At 43.4% G+C, this 16,465-nt stretch overlaps 2 protein-coding genes across 8 annotated transcripts; both read right to left on the bottom strand.

Annotated features, from left to right (window-relative positions):
* Positions 1 to 3,850: 3,850 nt before the first annotated feature.
* On the bottom strand, positions 3,851 to 7,684 carry CIART (circadian associated repressor of transcription). 3 transcript variants are annotated; one of them, XM_063106346.1, is made up of 6 exons: positions 7,591 to 7,684; positions 6,601 to 7,002; positions 6,354 to 6,429; positions 5,884 to 5,962; positions 5,659 to 5,770; positions 3,851 to 4,509 (listed from the first exon to the last, which is right to left on the bottom strand). In XM_063106346.1, exons 2-6 carry the CDS (start codon positions 6,940 to 6,942, stop codon positions 3,982 to 3,984), a joined length of 1,137 nt encoding a protein of 378 aa, XP_062962416.1. In that variant the 5' UTR covers positions 6,943 to 7,002; positions 7,591 to 7,684; the 3' UTR covers positions 3,851 to 3,981. The 3 variants fall into 3 exon arrangements, with proteins under 3 accessions (XP_062962416.1, XP_062962419.1, XP_062962417.1); XM_063106349.1 differs by having other exon boundaries at positions 6,601 to 6,754; XM_063106347.1 differs by lacking the exon at positions 7,591 to 7,684 and adding an exon at positions 7,384 to 7,535.
* A 1,789-nt stretch (positions 7,685 to 9,473) lies between these two features.
* C8H1orf54 (chromosome 8 C1orf54 homolog) lies at positions 9,474 to 16,217 on the bottom strand. Of its 5 annotated transcripts, none has more exons than XM_063106962.1 (7): positions 16,135 to 16,217; positions 15,488 to 15,552; positions 13,784 to 13,924; positions 13,173 to 13,231; positions 12,582 to 12,692; positions 10,242 to 10,340; positions 9,474 to 9,551 (listed from the first exon to the last, which is right to left on the bottom strand). In XM_063106962.1, the coding sequence occupies exons 2-6, from the start codon at positions 15,531 to 15,533 to the stop codon at positions 10,245 to 10,247; spliced, it is 453 nt and encodes a 150-aa protein (XP_062963032.1). In that variant the 5' UTR covers positions 15,534 to 15,552; positions 16,135 to 16,217; the 3' UTR covers positions 9,474 to 9,551; positions 10,242 to 10,244. The 5 variants fall into 5 exon arrangements, with proteins under 5 accessions (XP_062963032.1, XP_062963028.1, XP_062963027.1 ...); XM_063106958.1 differs by lacking the exon at positions 16,135 to 16,217 and adding an exon at positions 16,031 to 16,061; XM_063106957.1 differs by lacking the exon at positions 16,135 to 16,217 and adding an exon at positions 15,878 to 15,991.
* Positions 16,218 to 16,465: the final 248 nt, after the last annotated feature.

The following is a 16,465-nucleotide window of genomic DNA, read 5'->3' as shown; positions in this document are numbered from 1 at the left end:
CTTAAATTCTACCGAAACAGGTTCCTCGCCTTCCCATGGAGTCGTAGTCCTTCAGCCTCCGAGAAGGTCAGCCCAATTTCATACCCCTTAATCTTATTAACCCTCTAATAGACATCTAAGCCATTTATTTCTTTTTTCTAGATGGAAAATGAGAGAAATAGGCGAAGCTTCCTGAGCATGTTTCCTGTTTTCTTTGCGGAATGGATCTGCTCTCCCGACGAAAAACAGCTTCACACACTCATCTGCCTAAAAACTAAAGGGAAAAAAACGAAATGAACATACCATGAGTTTCCTATAACATCACCTTGCCAGCCATTTCACTAAAGACATGGGAAACACATGGGCTTTAGAATAAAAAAAACTCTCGGTCAGCTTCTATGCCTTTTGCCTCCCAGTGAGAACTAGTAGAAATATCTCCTTTTAAATTTCTTCTTCACTGTGGAGACAGCTTTCCTTTTATTTGTATGCTACTTCTACATATACATTTATGGTTATTCATGTAAGTTCAGATCTAATGGCTATGGCAAAGCATACTTCCCCTAGAACACACACACGAATACACACAGATGCATCCTTATCAGTTATGCTAGTAGGAATTCACACAGAAAACAAGCCTGCCTCAGAGTAAGCTTGGTTCAGAGTGCCAAAATAGAGCTAGACTGGAACATCGTTATGCTTATCAACAAACTTTGATAAGGTATTGTTGATACCATTCTAGTGCCTTTTAGACGACTAGAAGACAGTATGTAGATATAAAAGATAGTGAAACAAGGTAGCATATAATAAATGCAATATAAATTGTATGGGCAACAGCATAATATGGTAGAGAGGTGCTGGATTAGAAGTCGGGAGCTCTGAGACCAACCCCGTGGCGCACTCGGGAGAGTGCGGCACTGGGAGCGCAGCAGCGCTCCCGCCGCGGGTTCGGATCCTATATAGGGATGGCCGGTGCGCTCACTGGCTGAGCGCGCGGTGCGGCCGGTCACAAAAAAAGACAAAAAAAAAAAAAAAAAAAAAAAAAGAAGTCGGGAGATCTGGATTCTGTCTCAGTTCTGATACTCATTAGGCATATGACCTTGAACAAGTCACTTAGACAAGGAAACTACTGCCTGCAGGTCAAATCCAGCTCCACTCGTTTTTGTAAATAAAACTGTTGGATCACAGCCATGCTTATTCATTTATGTATTAGGTATGGCTGCTTTGGGATAGAAGTGCAGAGTTGGGTAGTTGTAACAGAGATGTACAGCCTACAAATGCCTAAATTATTTCTATCTGGCCCTTCCCAGACTTAAATTCTCCGTCTATTTCCTCATCTGTAAAATAGGACTAATATCTGCCCTGTCAATCGCAAAAACTTGTCATGGCCAAGGACCGAGCCCATATTACTTAACAGAAAAAATGATAAGGAGAGGGACTTAGTTATTGAAAGAGGGGAGAGTTTATATAACAGTACCAGGAAAGGCTGGGCAAGGTGAACATCATGGACAAGAGCTTAGAGGCATAAATATTTAGAGTGTTTTGGAGCAGAGAGATCATGCAGGGGAGAAGGAGATCTTGACAAAAGATTTTGGACTTTCTTTTCTAAGCACTGGGGAACCATCGAAGGATTTGAATAGGGGTTGACATGTAAAGCACTGTTCTAGGAAAATTAATCTGATTATCAGTGTGAAGGGATTAGAAGTAAGACAGACTATTGCTATAGTGAAAGTCTAGACCAGAGTGGTGACAATGGAATATATAGGAAGAAATGGATTTTAAGAGACATTCCAAATAAAGAACAAAAAGGATCTCGTGACCAAATGGCATCAAATTTAAAGCATAGTCATCTAGAAAAATGATGGTACCATAGACAGCACTAACAGAAGAGGGGACTCTAAAAAGAGGGAGCAGGACATGTTTAAAGGAAAGAATAACTTGATTGGTGATCACTGGAAAAAGCATAACTAGAAACCAAGAAATTCTGTACCACACACTGTGTTGTTTAGAACAAGTCACCTGTTTCCTCATCTATCAAATGAGGGGGGTTGGGTTGAATTAAATACAAAATTTTAAAAAAATCTTGGATCTAAAATGCTGAAATTTTCAATAATTTTAAAGTACCAGCAATATGTAGATAAAACTTTCCAGCAGAAATTTAGACACTACGGCCAGCCTGTGGCTCACTTCGGAGAGTGTGGTGCTGATAACACCAAGGCCATGGGTTTGGATCCCTATATAGGGATGGCCGGTTAGCTCACTTGGGAGAGCATGGTGCTGACAACACCAAGTCAAGGGTTAAGATCCCGTTACTGGTCATCTTTAAAAAAAAAAGAAAAAAAAGAAATTTAGACACTGAGTATGCCATCTCAGGACAAAGTTTGGAACTGGAGATGAAGCTTTAGCAGTCTTCTAAGTTGAAACAATAATTAAAGCCATGAAAGAAGATGAAACCTTTATGTGAAAGAACAGTCAGAGCAAAGGGCCAAGGCCTGAGCCTGGGGGAACACCCACATTCTGGAGTAGGAAGAAGGCGGGCCAGATAGTTAAAAGTAGAATTAGGATAGTGTGCTGTCATGGGATCCAAGGGAGCAGAGTTTCAGTAGGCAGCATCAAGAGTATCAAATGGTACAGAGCATGAAATAAACAGCATTTGTAAAGGCCTATGGGTTTAGCTGTTGATTAGGTGGAAGCTATGTTATAATACTGATTCTATGAGATCATTTAGTGACTTTGGAAGGTGCAACAAAGTAAAAATGGTGGAAGCTACACTGCAAGAGGTTAAGGATTGAATAGTAGAAAGGAACTAGAAAGAGTACAATTAGATTACTCTATCAAGAAATATGGAGAAAAGAGGACAATCAGGCTCAGATATTTTCGAGGAGGAGGGATCTGATCAAACTTGTAGGAAAAATAAATAATTACGGGGAACAAATTGAAGTTACAAGATAAAGAGAGGATATGTGATACAGAAAAGGTTTCAGGGGCAAAAGATAATCAAAAGCACAAATGGAGAGCTTTGCCAGGTCATATTCTCTGAAATAAAGGGAGGCAATTATTCACTGAGCACAAAAGACTTGAGAAATGGGGGAAAGATATATAACTAGCTATGGGAAACATGCTAAGGAGCCAATAAGCAATGACTAAGAGGACAGAGTAGTCTGATACAGCACAAAGGCTTAGGATGGGAGAGGAGATAGTTTTGGTGGGAACTGGGACAAATCAGAAAGACAGTAATACACAGAGAAGAGTAAATATAGATACATTCCTGGACCTCAGTTTTGCCTCCTTATAACACTGAATAGCCTTCCTTAGTCTATCATACATTTAGCAGCTGCAGCTTTTTGTAATAGATGAGGCCCACTGGGGACCCCTCCTCTCTGACAGTTCTAGGGTATCCTTCCCTCTTCAAAACTAGCAACCACAGGGGCTGTTTTGGCTCTTGTGCCCTTCCTCTGGCAGCAGAAGGTTACATATGCATTTACCCATAGCATCAACAGTTTCCATAAAAGCAAAGAGCTATCCCAGGGCAAAAGAACTTGCTAGTCTGGGCCAACTGGAAGATTACAAGGGTGCGATACACAAAGGAAGGTAGTCTGGGCCAGCTGGAAGATTACAGGGGTGAGATACACAAAGGAAAAGCCTGAATGAAAAAATAAAACCAACTCTGTAACTGTCCCAAGGGTGTTCCTAGGACAACAACAGCAGAGAGTCCCTTTTCCTCTGACACTACTTATATTGTCCCATCCAGACTCTAACTTGGTAGAGCTCATGTTCACAAACATCCCCATCCCTCTTCTTTTCTGCGGATCAGAGTTTATAAAGGTTGGTATTTGAAGCAGAAAGTTCTCAGTTTCCCACAATCAGCAAACTGTTTAGTTAAAATGTCTTTAATCAGAAAGGATTTGTCTTCCCTCAATACAAATGCACACATTAAAAGTAAAAAATACATATACATGTATTTACACAAATTAGAAACTACAGAGGGCAGTCACATGCCCTGGATTAGGGGCTGAGAAGATGGGAATCAGGAGCACTAGGATGATGGCTTCTCATCTGCTGCTCTAGGTGTCCTATGGTCATCTCTCTAGCCATGGTGGGTAGACTGGGAGGGGATGGGTTACAGCTCCAGTCTGATGGCAGAGTTACTGGCAAACTACGGCAATGAGGCCATTCTCCAGATAGTTTCTTAGGATCACCAGAGATGACAGGAGATGCTGTAGTAGGTGGAACTAGAGTTGTTGAGGCAGAGTGGGTGAAGGGCTGCACTCCATGCTGGAGGAAAAGGATGACGCCAAAGCTGGTTCCAGTGCCTAAAGGACCATGGCTAAAGGAGATGGTACCTGGGGAACTGAGAGGGGGGTTGCAAATTGGAGTGGTATGGATCCAGGTGAGGTTCATAGCTGGCCATTCTGTGATGTGCCAAGGCTGCTTTGGTTTCAAAACTAGATGTCTGAGCTGTATCTGGCCTATCTTTTCCATGGGAGGTGCAGGACAGGAAGCAGCTGAATCACTGTGGTGGCTTGGAAAATGCTAGAGAGGGGGAGAAATGAGAAAAAAATTATGGAGAAAGATTTCAGATTAGCTCCACCTGTTTGCTTAAACCTTTACTTTCCTTGGGAACTCAGTTTGCAATGCAAACATACCTTGTTTTATGCAACAGATGTGTTCTTGCCAGGCCATGATTAAGTAAAATTTTTAGTAACCAAATTATGTTTTCATTTATTCAACAAGTAGTTGAGGGCCTACTATGTACCACACACTATATTATGCAGTGGATATCCAGAGAAGAACAAAATAAAACAGTCCCATAGGTTCTATTTATAAAATAATTCCTTTTAGAAATTCTTTAAAGAAAATCTTACCTCAATACAAACCCACACATTAAAAGTAATATATACACATATATATACATATACTTACATAAATTAGAAACTACAGAGTACAGTCCTAATTTCTGTATTTTAAATTCTAATTTTCTGTGTTAAGTTTTTAAAGAAAACTCAGGCAAGATCCTGCTGTTTATTTAGTCAATTATTCTCACAGAAATAATAACTATGGTTGATTGAAAACAAGGACTGGCTATTATCTACAGGAGACTCTACCCTCCCGATTTGATGCCCTCTAAATACCCTATTAGTTGAAAGTACAGAAAATAGGTCACTTCCACACCAAGTCTAAGAATCTATCCAACACTCCCCTTGTGGGTGCCCCATGGATGCCCTTTACTCAGTGATGTACCTCTTATGACCAGTCCTTGAAACCCAGTGTAGACACGAAGGCTTCCAGAGGGTTTGGTACAAGGATACTCAGGCAGGAGTGAAAAGGGAGAAGGGGGAAGAATTTTAGGGGTATCAGGAAAAAAAGGATCTGCAGAGGGACTCAGGCATCTTTCTGCATCAATCATTTGGCCAGGTAATAAGCCTGTATCTATGCAGGAAGCAGATAAGTTGCAACATGAGGGATAAGATTAAACTTCATGGAGTTCTTCCCAGTGATCCAAAAAAACAGAACAAAAACATCTATGAATCGAGACAATGCAGGAAGTTTAGGCATTCCCTTCCCTGAGAAGAAACGTGAGAAAAAGACCCAGAAGAAAATGAAAGGGGAGCCCACTTATGCATGCACATTTTGTTTCCTTGGTTAGTCTCCCACCTCTTCCTCAGTTTTTTAAGTTCTTACCTTCATCAGCTGATGCCTGCCACCATGAAGTGATGACTTCTGGGCAGCTATATGAGGAAACCAAGTCTTTAACATCCCTTCTACCTGCAGCAGGGTTCCTAGATAGCGCTCCCTGTGAAAAGGACAGTTTAAAAAAGCCATAAAGTGTGAAAAAAAAAAGAAGCAAGACAGGATTGCAGAGATCTCCTTTTATGAGGGACTGAAGAAAGATCCAGGGAGACTTACCCCATCTGTGGCTTCTGCAAAACACCTACAATACGCTGAATCCTGTCCATTGCCACACTCTGCTGGAAACTGCTCAATCCTAGGGTCAGGGAGAGAGAAGGATTGAGGATTGAGAATCAAGAAAGCAGTCAGACAAAGGAAGAACAGAGGGGATTAAAATTGATTCACATAAAGAAGTTAAATCGCTTTAGCTCAGTTGGTTAGAGAGAGAGAGAGAGAGAGAGACAAAGAGACACACACACACACCACCACCACCACCCACCAGAAGCAAAAAAAAAAAAAAAAAGGAATAATCCAGGCCCCAAACAAAAGCTTAAGAGAAATACACCTTGAAGATTTAATTATTTTTTTAAAGTTAAATTTAGCAGAGTTTAACCTAAAAAAAAAAAAAAGAGAGAGAGAAATACACCTTTAAAAGAGGGAGAGAGACAGATACGAATCTAGCCCAAAGCAATGCAACTAATAATTACCTCTCTCAAAGCGACCCATCTTCAGCCCATTCAGTAGGTCTGTGAGGGGACGTATAAATCCTTGGAGCTCTTTACACTGTGGGAAAACAGGACAAAGGCTATGAGAAGACCAAGAATTGCCCACACCAGTACTGATTCTTCCTCCACCTCCAAATCTGGGAGCTGATACTATTCTCATAAGGTTCTTATCAACCAGCTGGGTGCTAAGCCACTCCAGTAGTAACTCCTTTTTACTGCTTTCTCTTACCTTCTGAGCAAATAGCAGGTCTCCCTCTGTGGTACAATCTTCGAATTCACCATCTCTTGACCTTTTGACCCCTGATCCTGACATAGGAGAAGCCAAGCCCCGCTGTTCCCAGTGAGATGCCGTATGTTGGTTACTGGAAACCCTGGATCGATGCCTGCAGCGGATAGGACCTGAGCTGGGCCGAGAGCCTCCCCTCTGCCCAACAGTGTCTGGCCTGGGCCCGTCGGCCCTCTTGTTCTCCCTCTCACTATCAGAGGGGAAGCCAAAGTCACTGTTCACTGGGGAGGTGGAAAAAGAGGAAGAACAGGAAGAATTGGAAGAAACACTAGATGGAGAATCCATAGGTCCAGATGCAGGGGCTGGAGATCAGCTCCTGGAGTACGCAAAGATCGGAACCTGTAACTGAAGAGCAAAGCGAGGGAGTTTGAAACGAGAGTCTAAGGATTAGAGAATGAACTGGGAGACTGGGTGTACTGCACGGGATAATACCATTTCTTCCCTTCCCCAATATTACCTGTTTCAGAGACAATAGAAAAAGTCATCTCCCACACCCCACCCCCGCCCATTAAGAAACTGGGGCTGCCTCTCCGGCCTCCATAGAGCAGCTCTGGGCCTGACAGCCTCCATTCTTTTCTTCCTTCAGTTCGGAGTAAATAACTGTCTTGACACCTTCCCCTCCACCCCGCTGTTCGCCTGAGCTGTTCCCCAGCCTGACCCCACAGCGAGCCTTTCCGACTGAGGCGACGCCACCGGTGAGCGGTAAATCTGAGCTCCCAAACCCACCTAGTGACCCTACGGAAGCCGCCCCCCAAGAGACAGGCCTCCTGCTCCTTCCCAATCTTTCATGATCAGGATCCCTGCGCCGGTCCCTCTCTGGTCGCGCCTGCCAAGCGATGCAATCCCACTCTATCCAACATGTACGTTCAAACCCGCTTCCTCTGGGTCCAATCCTCCCCAGCGGTTCGCTCTTCAGCCTACGAGTCTCCTCACCTGTGTCGGTCAGCCCAGCCTACGATCTGTCTCCAGCACCTTCTCAGTCTCTTTCGGTCTGGGCTACCCACCCCCGCCTCTCTCGCGCGCTCTCTCTCTCTCCCTTCTCTCAGTAGGTCCCGCCCCTTCCCCCCAGACACGTGCGTCTCGGCACGTGCCTTCCCCGGCGTACACAAATCTCGCGCCCTCATTGGTGTCTATCTTGTAACACGTGACACTCATTACTGGCGTTCACAGCACATTCGCTACAGCACACAGGGGCTTGGCCAATAGAGAAGCAGTCAGGTGATGATTGGCTGGAAGGAGAGCATTCCGTGCTCCGCCCCTACATGCGGCTCCGGGAGAGGACCCGGTGATGAGAAAAGGAGGAGGAGGGAACAAGAGTGGAAAAGAAGGGCGGGGAGGGAAAGGGCGGAGCCCAGGGCCGTAAATAGGGTGGTAATGCCCGGGAGACGCTCGGCTTGGTGTTCGGAGACTGGTTGTGGACCGCAGGTGCGCGCCTCAAGACGTGTGATCCTGTTTCGCTTCCGGAGCTAACCCCTCTGCCCCCTCTTTAAGCACCTCCGCTCACGAACGCAGCACGTGGAAACTATCAGCGACCTGTGTCTGCAACGTGTGAGAGAATGGATGTGTGACGCTGTATATGCCATCCCTTTCTCGGCGGCCCAGCCCTCATGACTCCCGGTCTCTGTTTCACCCTCTCTTCCTCTCTCTCCTCTAAGTTGGGTGCCTCCTGTCCTGCTGGGTGAGGAGGAGGGTGGGGACTGCTGCCGAGAACACCGCGTCCTCTCCCGGGCTCCCGCTGGGGCGGCTCCTCCAGCCCTTTCCTTACATAACCTGTCACGCACGTTACCGGCTCAGATGCCAGCCCGCCACAACTACCAGAGGTCAAAGCCGAACTCGTTTGCTCTTGACTTTTCTGCCCGGCTTCTCGGACCCTGTGCCCTGAATTCCCTGATTTCGAGCACGGGGAACAGAGTGGGATAGGTCCCTGACCTCCTAGGTTATGGTTTTGTCCAGTTTTAGTTTTTCATTTGTTCCCTGGAGATTTGAAAAGCCTTGAAGGAAGGAGGGATGCGAGTCCTGAGTTAGAGAGTCTCAAAAGTAACTGGGACGTTACTATTCGTTGCCACTTGTAATAAGAGTACAACGGAGGGAAAGGGAATGGGGCCCTGGGATTGTGGGCTGGTGGACGATATGACACGGAGAAACCGCAAGGGGGCAGCCCAGATTTGATTAGAGTCTTGAGGACAGAGAATTTAAAAAAAAAAAGTGTGTCGCTGCTATAATTACTAATTGCAAAAGGCACATCGTTGGATGGGAGTGTGGGTGGGAATGGGGAAAGATATGACTATTTTAAGTCTATGCTAAGTAGTTTTTGATTTTTTTTTTTTTTTTTTGTCTTTTTCGTGACCAGCACTCAGCCAGTGAGTGCACTGGCCATTCCCATATAGGATCCGAACCCGGTGGGAGCGTCGCTGTGCTCCCAGCGCCGCACTCTCCCGAGTGCGCCACGGGCTCGGCCCTGGTTTTTGACATTTTACATGTATTTAACAACGCGCTTATTTTATTTTATTTTTTAAAAAGTGTTCCAAATAAACTTCGACTCTGTTTCCCCAAGCACACTGTCGCAACACCGTATCTAATAAAATAAAACAATATAGTTAGAGGGAATTATCGACTGGGAATAAACCTGTTTGTCTGTGGGTGCTCTTCTTCATTCTTCCCAAAATTTCAGTTTTACTCACAGTCCATAATTCCCTCAAATTCTATTGTCCCCAACTCCTTTTCTAATCTACCCTTCCCGCCCCCAAATCTTGCTGCTCTCTGTAGTGTTGTGACTTTAGAATAGACCCTCATAAAGGAGTAGACAGTAACCAGACTGTTTCACTTATTTATTTTATCTTCCAATTTCCTCTTGCCAAACCCCCATCTAAAGAGTCATAGCAGCCATCTCTCACCTAAAAAAACAAAGAAAAGGAAAAAAAATCGGGACCCACGAAGCCCCTCCATGCCCCCCACTTCTGTGAACACTCCCCACATTGCGTATTCTGAGCTGGGACTTCCCTGGGATACTTCTGGGAAAGATGTGTCCCCTCCCCTCCTCATTCCCTCCTCCTTTTGCTAAATTTCCTTATGCCTGATAGTTATTTAGAATTCCAACTTAAATTCCTTCCCTCTAATACAGCTTTCTCATGCCTCTTCCCTTCCCCCACTATCTCTCCAGTACATTAGGGAATCACCATTTCTTCTGCCTCTGAACTTTGCTTCTTGACTCTACCAGGTTATAGGACCTGCCCATTTTGCCCTCTGGTACCTGCCATGCCCTGAGATGAGGCCAGGCTGGAATGAGTGCTGATTCCTTAAGGCATATAGGAAGCCTGGAGAGATGTTTTTCTCCATTTCACTTGCCTCTGCTCTAGGAGGTCCTGAAGTCCTCCCAGTTCAGAAAAATTAATGATTCATCATTAAAGTCTTTGCCTCAACATCTCCTAAACTTCTTCAAGATTAGATATTAGGAAGATTTTTCTAAATGTGATCCCTCTTCCTTCTTTAAGTAGCTAAGAATTGATGAGGCTGAAAACACTAGCCAGAGATACTGGTAAGAATTACTTCACAAAATCCCCCAAAGCCAGTTGCTGCACTCTCACCTTCTACATGAAATACATCCCCCACTGAATGAGGGTCCACCACAGGAGGGGAACAGGACTGTGCATCCTGGACACAGCATCATTCAGATCTGGACTCTGCTAAAATACAGACATCCCCCCACAGTAGGCCAGTGTCATCCTTCCTACTATTTCCCCCACCCCCTCCAGAAGGATAACCACTTCCTTACACCAACCTGTCTTCCTTTCCTTAGAGAAAGATCCAGCCCTCCTCCCCATCACTATGAGCCCTTTCCTCTGTGTCTATCAGCCATCACTGACCGTAACAGGGATGCCCCAACTCATTTCAATGATACCTATTTTTTTGATCTATTATGTACATGACACTATTCTAGTCACTGTGCTAGGTGCTGTAAGGAGGATATAAATATGAATAAGACATGGTTCCTGTCCTTAAGTTTACAATCTAAAGGGAGACTGCTATATACTTTTTATTTTCTTTTATTGGTAGCTGGCTGGTATGGGGGTCCAAACCCATGACCTTGGTGTTACCAGCACCACGCTCTCTCAAATGATATATTTTAAAAAGATTTATCTATCTTATTGTCAGTCTTCTGCTTTCCATTCCTACTGGCTCTCCCCCTCTGTTTTCAACTATATGCAGGCTGCTTTTTGGTCCTGTTAACCTTTCCAGCTGTTGCTTCTCTTTTTCATTACCAGATTTTTCTGATGATTGGTCTATATTTGCCTCCACTTCCTCATAATGTACCTCCCTCTTCAGCTCCACAAAATCTAGCTTTTCTCTAACCACTCAATTAAAACTACTTTTATGGGTGTTAACAATGAACTTCTCCTTGGCCTCCTGGTAGCTTTTAATTGATTATATTAAATTTTCTCTTCTAGACTCTGTAATACAAACTTGGCCATCTGCCTACCTATCCAATCTACCTTTCTCCATTTCCTTGGTTGATTCCTCTTCCTCCTTCTAGTAACTATAGAGGGCCATTGCCCTTCTGGTCTTCTGTGTGTACTGGCTCTGCTGAGCTCATTTATTTTCGTAACTGTGACTTTGCACTTAGAACTCTAGCCATGACCTAGTTCAGCTACTTTTAGGGCACCATCCTAGGGATGTCATCATAAATTCAGCTTGGCTCATACCAGATTCATGACTTCCCTCCTAAACCATTCTGGCCTCCTATAATTCCCATTTTGGTCAACCATTTTCCCACACATCATATTTAAAACCTATAAGTTATTTTAACCTTCTCATCTATGAAATTATCACTGAAGCAGTGCATTTTCTTTAAAATATTTATAACTTTTCTTCTCTCCACTTATAATTCCACGTCTATAGTTCAGGCCTTTAACAGATTATTTCTGGAGCAATGTAAATCTCATAAATCTCTCTCCACTAAATTACATCCTGCACACAAGCAGACCAATAGTTTTTCTAAAATATTACTTTCTTTACCATACTTAAGAACTTACTAGGCTCCCTATTGCTTATAAGTCCTATTGCTTCAGCCTGGCACTTCAGACTCTATAATTTGGCCCCAATTTAGCATATGTGAAATTACCAAGCAAATATTAGGAACCTTTCAAATTTAAATTTTCTTAATTCCCACTGTCCCCCTCCTTATACCCTCTCCTTGAATCATACCCTATCCACTAAACTTACTATACTTGTTCTATTCCTTTCGCCTATGCAGCTCTTTCACTCTTGGAATAACTATTTTTCCTCCTAATTGCTTTCATCCTTTCATAACTTCCCACCAATCAAAAGTTCACCTGTTACTCAAGATGTATTTCAATCCATATCTTGACATATACCTCCTAAAAGCCTTCCAGTCAACTCTAGCCTGTATTGATTTCTCTCCTTACACTGGCCAAAGCACTTACCTATGTCATATGCTGTCAAACTTATGTGTAATTTAACATTGTGACATACCTTTTTGTCTTGTTCTAAATGTTTCATAAATGTAAACTTAAGTTTTATAGATTCCTTGAAGACGATAATAGCATCATAGATTTCTTTTTCTTTTCACCCCAGCTACCCCATAGATTTCTTTTTCATCAGCATCAGCATCCTTAGCAGCCTTAGGCATAGATTACATACACTTTAAGTACTATTGAACTAAAATTTAACTGCACCAAATCTCCCTGGTGTTCTGTATACAGGGTTAGTTTTAAATCTTAGTGAAAGATATGATGGCCAAGTTGAGATGAACATCTGCATTGAAGTACTAGTTATTTGGTTTTCCCAACCACCGAAGCCTGGTATTCCGGCCCTCTGTCTACTCCATATCACCAGCCACCAGAGCTGGGATCTATCCAAGGTAAAGCACATTTTGTCTCCCTCCCCCCAATCCCCAATCAACTCACTGGTTCCATTGTTACTGGTTTCATGGTTATAGGCTTCTGATTGTCTGCACGTTCTGTTTCAAGACTAATGGTAGTCTCTACTGCTTCCGTTACCTCCTTATCCATCCTGTTCTGCCCTCAGTAGGATTGGGAAACACAGAGTTATCATCTCCTCCATCCAACTTCCTCATAGATTCTCTGTTTAGAGTTCTTCTCCCCGCTCCCACCACCCCCACTAAAGACTAAACTCAGGAATCCTTCCTACCCTGTGCTTACATGGATTATGTACCCATCTCATTCAACAAGTCCCTTGACTCAAGGACTGCCACTGCTTCTCAGTGTCTTAGCTAACCTGCTGGGTTCTGGCTTCCTTCTCCCTCCCAGCTATGGTTAACAAATCTGTTCTCGGCCTACTACCTAGTTTCTCTTCTTCTAACTCCTTTTCAATTCCTGCTAATCAGTTACATTTCAACATTGCCCAGTTTCTTTCTTTCTGTTTATCTTATTATTTTAATTTATTATTTTTATTTTTCCCTCTTCTTTCTATTTTTTTGCCCAGTTACTTTTTAACTGTTACTTATCTTGATCCTCTTAGATGTAGAGGTCACTCACCAGCCTGTCCTCTGACTCAAAAATGGAGTAATCAATGGTGAAATTTGCACCAAAATCATCTGGGGAGGAGAAAAACATCAGTAATAAAAAAAGAGAAAGGTAACTCTAGATCCAGAAATAAAAGGGGAAGAAATTGCTCAGAACACTTCAACTTGCTCAAGTTGTAAAATGTATTGGCTATATATATGCTAATGAATATAATTCAATTCTAATTAACTTTTTTTTTTTTGGTAGCTGGCCAGTATGAGGATCTGAACCCATGACCTTGGTGTTACAAGGCTGTGCTCTAACAATTGAGCTAACTGGCCAGCTTCAATTCTAATTAACTTTCATGTTAAAAATGTTTGTGAAAGTGTATGCATTTATATTTTCAACCTGGTATCTAAAATAATTTACAAGTTTGAAAATCTTCAAATGGTTTCGACCATTTTCCAAAGAATTAAAAATTGCTAGCTTGAGAAACTACAGCATGAGTCTTGATAGTTTTTATTCATAGCCACATTTCTCTCTGACCCAGTTTATCTGTTGCAAAGTGAAGGGCAAAGCCTCAGAACTAAGTATCCCCAAAGCCTCTCTCTACCATGCAAAGTGTAAGTCTTTCACATACTTACCATAACTTGGGGTGACTGTGTAAAAATAGACTACTTGATAATAGTCTTCCTCTTCTAGTCCTTCTTCATATAAGTACCGCGCGCTAACCGATTGTGCCACTGGAGCTTCTTCTAGTCCTTCTTCATCCTCATATTCTTGTCCTATGGGGACAAGGACTACAGATCAAAGGGCACCTGGAACTCCTTAGCAACAGAAGGACACCTGGAGTTGATCCCAGCTCTACCAATTTTCTTTCTTTCTGCCTCCCCTCCAAGAGTCAAACTGTACTCTCTCCCTGCCTCTGCATGTATAAACTTTTCTCAATCTTCTGGGCTCTACATCTGTAATGAGGCCTATTACCCCATGCCCTTTCAATCCAGGAACTTCTAGAATGAAAACAGGTCCTTTCATATACTATAAACCCAAAGGGAGAACTAAACCTAAAAAAGGTAGGAAGACGAGAGATCAGAAATCACTTGGGAGAGTGTGGTGCTGATAACACCAAGGCCACAGGTTCAGATCCCTATATAGGGATGGCCGGTTAGCTCACTTGGGAGAACATGGTGCTGACAACACCAAGTCAAGGGTTAAGATTCCCTTACCAGTCATCTTTAAAAAAGGGGGGGGGGGCTGGCCTGTGGTTCACTTGGGAGAGTGTGGTGCTGATAACACCAAGGCCACAGGTTCAGATCCCTATATAAGGATGGCCGGTTAGCTCACTTGGGAGAACATGGTGCTGACACCACCAAGTCAAGGGTTAAGATCCCCTTACTGGTCATCTTAAAAAAAAAAAAAGAAATTAAAAACACCAAATCTTCTATTCAGTATGCTCTAGACCTTAGTGTGTTTGTGAAAGATCTTCTCTTATCAGTGTCTCTCACAAATGACTAACACACATCCTTAGGTTTTCGGATTGGGGTTTTAATTCCAGTTCCACTGCTAACTAGCAGAATAACCCTAAAGAAGCCATTTAATATCCTCTTTCTTAAAATGAGTCAGCTGGACTAAACGACCCATCTCTGTTAGTTTTTCTTCCTTTCAGAACTAAAAATATGTGGCTTTGATATGATTGAATCAAGAACTCTACGCTGCCTGCTAAACATTTTCCTGAGCTTTTTGAATGCTTTCCCTCCAACTCCAAACTAATGACACAGGAATCTAGAGGAAAAGGAAACAATGAGACACACCTGACAGACTGTGGAACAAAGAAGGGAAGGAGCCAAACTACTCTTGGGACCCTGTCCCTTAAGGCAGCCAGTTTTCCACTACACTAAAGGCCACCCCACTTCTACATCTTTACTAATACAAGGATTTTTCTGCAACTCACTGGGAAAGGAGATATCGTGGCCTCCCTCACTAGTTTCAGACTGTCCCACCTTCCAAGAGTCCACCTCTTTCTGTCATTCTCACTTTAGTCCCTCTCACCTTGTTCAACTTTGTGGTGATGGAAAATTGAGTTCTGTCGTGCTAGGACCTCCCCGTGTCTGGGACTCCATCCTCAATAAGCCTTCTTTTTTTTGACAGGACTCTGCTTTCCTCCCCTTTTCCCGGCTCTACCTTCTAGAACTCTGCTTTGCCCCAACACCAGACTCTGTCTAGCACAGATGAGAAAGTACTATCACTCCTCACTGAAATGCACCTCTCACTCTCTCCTCATTTTTTTTCCCCACCCCATCTATGGTAGAAGACCTGGTGCAAAAGCTCAGGGAGAGAAGTGGACTTACCCAGGATAAGTGGCAAAGCAAGGATGGCTACAAAGAGGACATCCATTCTGGATTCCGTACTATCGCTGTGAAAGTAGAAAGGAAGTTACAGCGTTTCCCACCAAACTTACCCCGCCTCCCCTCCTCCTCCAATGCAAGGAGGGAGCTGCAGAGACTCTTCTCCCTGGGGGCCAAATTCTCCGCCTACTTGCTAACTGACTAGATCTTCAGTTACTACCCGGTACCAGAGCTGCCCATATTGAGAGAGGCAAATTTGATGCAAACATGTTCATTGAGCTTCCCCAGCCCAGAGATTAGATCCTCTGCTACTACCCACCCCCAAAATTTACCAAGGAGCTTCCTCTTTCCAGTCCTTTTGTTCCTCTCTCCCCCTCGCTGTCCCTAACTTACCATCACCATCTAGAGTTGCCCTTCTCTCTGAGGCTTAATCACAGTCTCTTTCTTCACAGTGGAAATGTTCTCAGAAAGGAGTTAGCATTTTTCTAGACTGAAAATAGTCCCTTTCCTTTGTCTGTCTTGGGCTATAATGGGAGCAATATTTACCCGTCATTATCTGACTCTCAAAGCACCTGCTGCATAGCTTATGATAAAAATCTCTCAGCCAAAGTTAGTCATTTCCTTTACGGTAAGTAATGACCTCACCTCACCTCTTAACTTTCTGGACACAGGATGGAAGAAGAGAGGAAACAGATAGTCTCTTTCCCTGCTGTAGGTGCCACACCCCCTCGGACTTTCAGTCACTTGCTGTGTTCCCTTCATTCAGGCCTGCAGAGGTAGAGTTCTTATGCTTCCCTCTGCTTTTAGATTTTTTGTTTTCATTCAGTTCAATTCAGAAATGTTTAACAACATATGTGCTAGGTACAGTGTGCTAGGCCTAGTCTGATAGGCAATTCAGACAGGCAAGGGGATAAGAAAAGAACACAATTTTTTTGTTTGTTTGTTTTTTAAAGATGATGGGTAAAGGGATCTTAACCCTTG

This window comes from Cynocephalus volans, chromosome 8 (genome assembly GCF_027409185.1).
Source record: "Cynocephalus volans isolate mCynVol1 chromosome 8, mCynVol1.pri, whole genome shotgun sequence".
In the NCBI taxonomy this organism is placed as follows: Eukaryota; Metazoa; Chordata; class Mammalia; order Dermoptera; family Cynocephalidae; genus Cynocephalus; species Cynocephalus volans.
This window is presented reverse-complemented; position numbering and strand designations above follow the sequence as displayed.

What these genes read in the sequence shown, in the direction of transcription:
- CIART (XM_063106346.1), bottom strand. Translation starts at nt 6,942, where the DNA reads ATGGATTCTCCATCTAGTGTTTCTTCCAATTCTTCCTGTTCTTCCTCT. An exon ending in ACCTGCTATTTGCTCAGAAG is followed by an intron (nt 6,430 to 6,600) that starts GTAAGAGAAAGC and finishes GTTTTCCCACAG; the next exon opens with TGTAAAGAGCTCCAAGGATT. An exon ending in GATGGGTCGCTTTGAGAGAG is followed by an intron (nt 5,963 to 6,353) that starts GTAATTATTAGT and finishes CCCTGACCCTAG; the next exon opens with GATTGAGCAGTTTCCAGCAG.
- C8H1orf54 (XM_063106962.1), bottom strand. Translation starts at nt 15,533, where the DNA reads ATGGATGTCCTCTTTGTAGCCATCCTTGCTTTGCCACTTATCCTGG. An exon ending in TTGAGTCAGAGGACAGGCTG is followed by an intron (nt 12,693 to 13,172) that starts GTGAGTGACCTC and finishes TACTGAGGGCAG; the next exon opens with AACAGGATGGATAAGGAGGT. An exon ending in AACCAGTAACAATGGAACCA is followed by an intron (nt 10,341 to 12,581) that starts GTGAGTTGATTG and finishes TCTGTATTTTAG; the next exon opens with CAGAGTCCAGATCTGAATGA.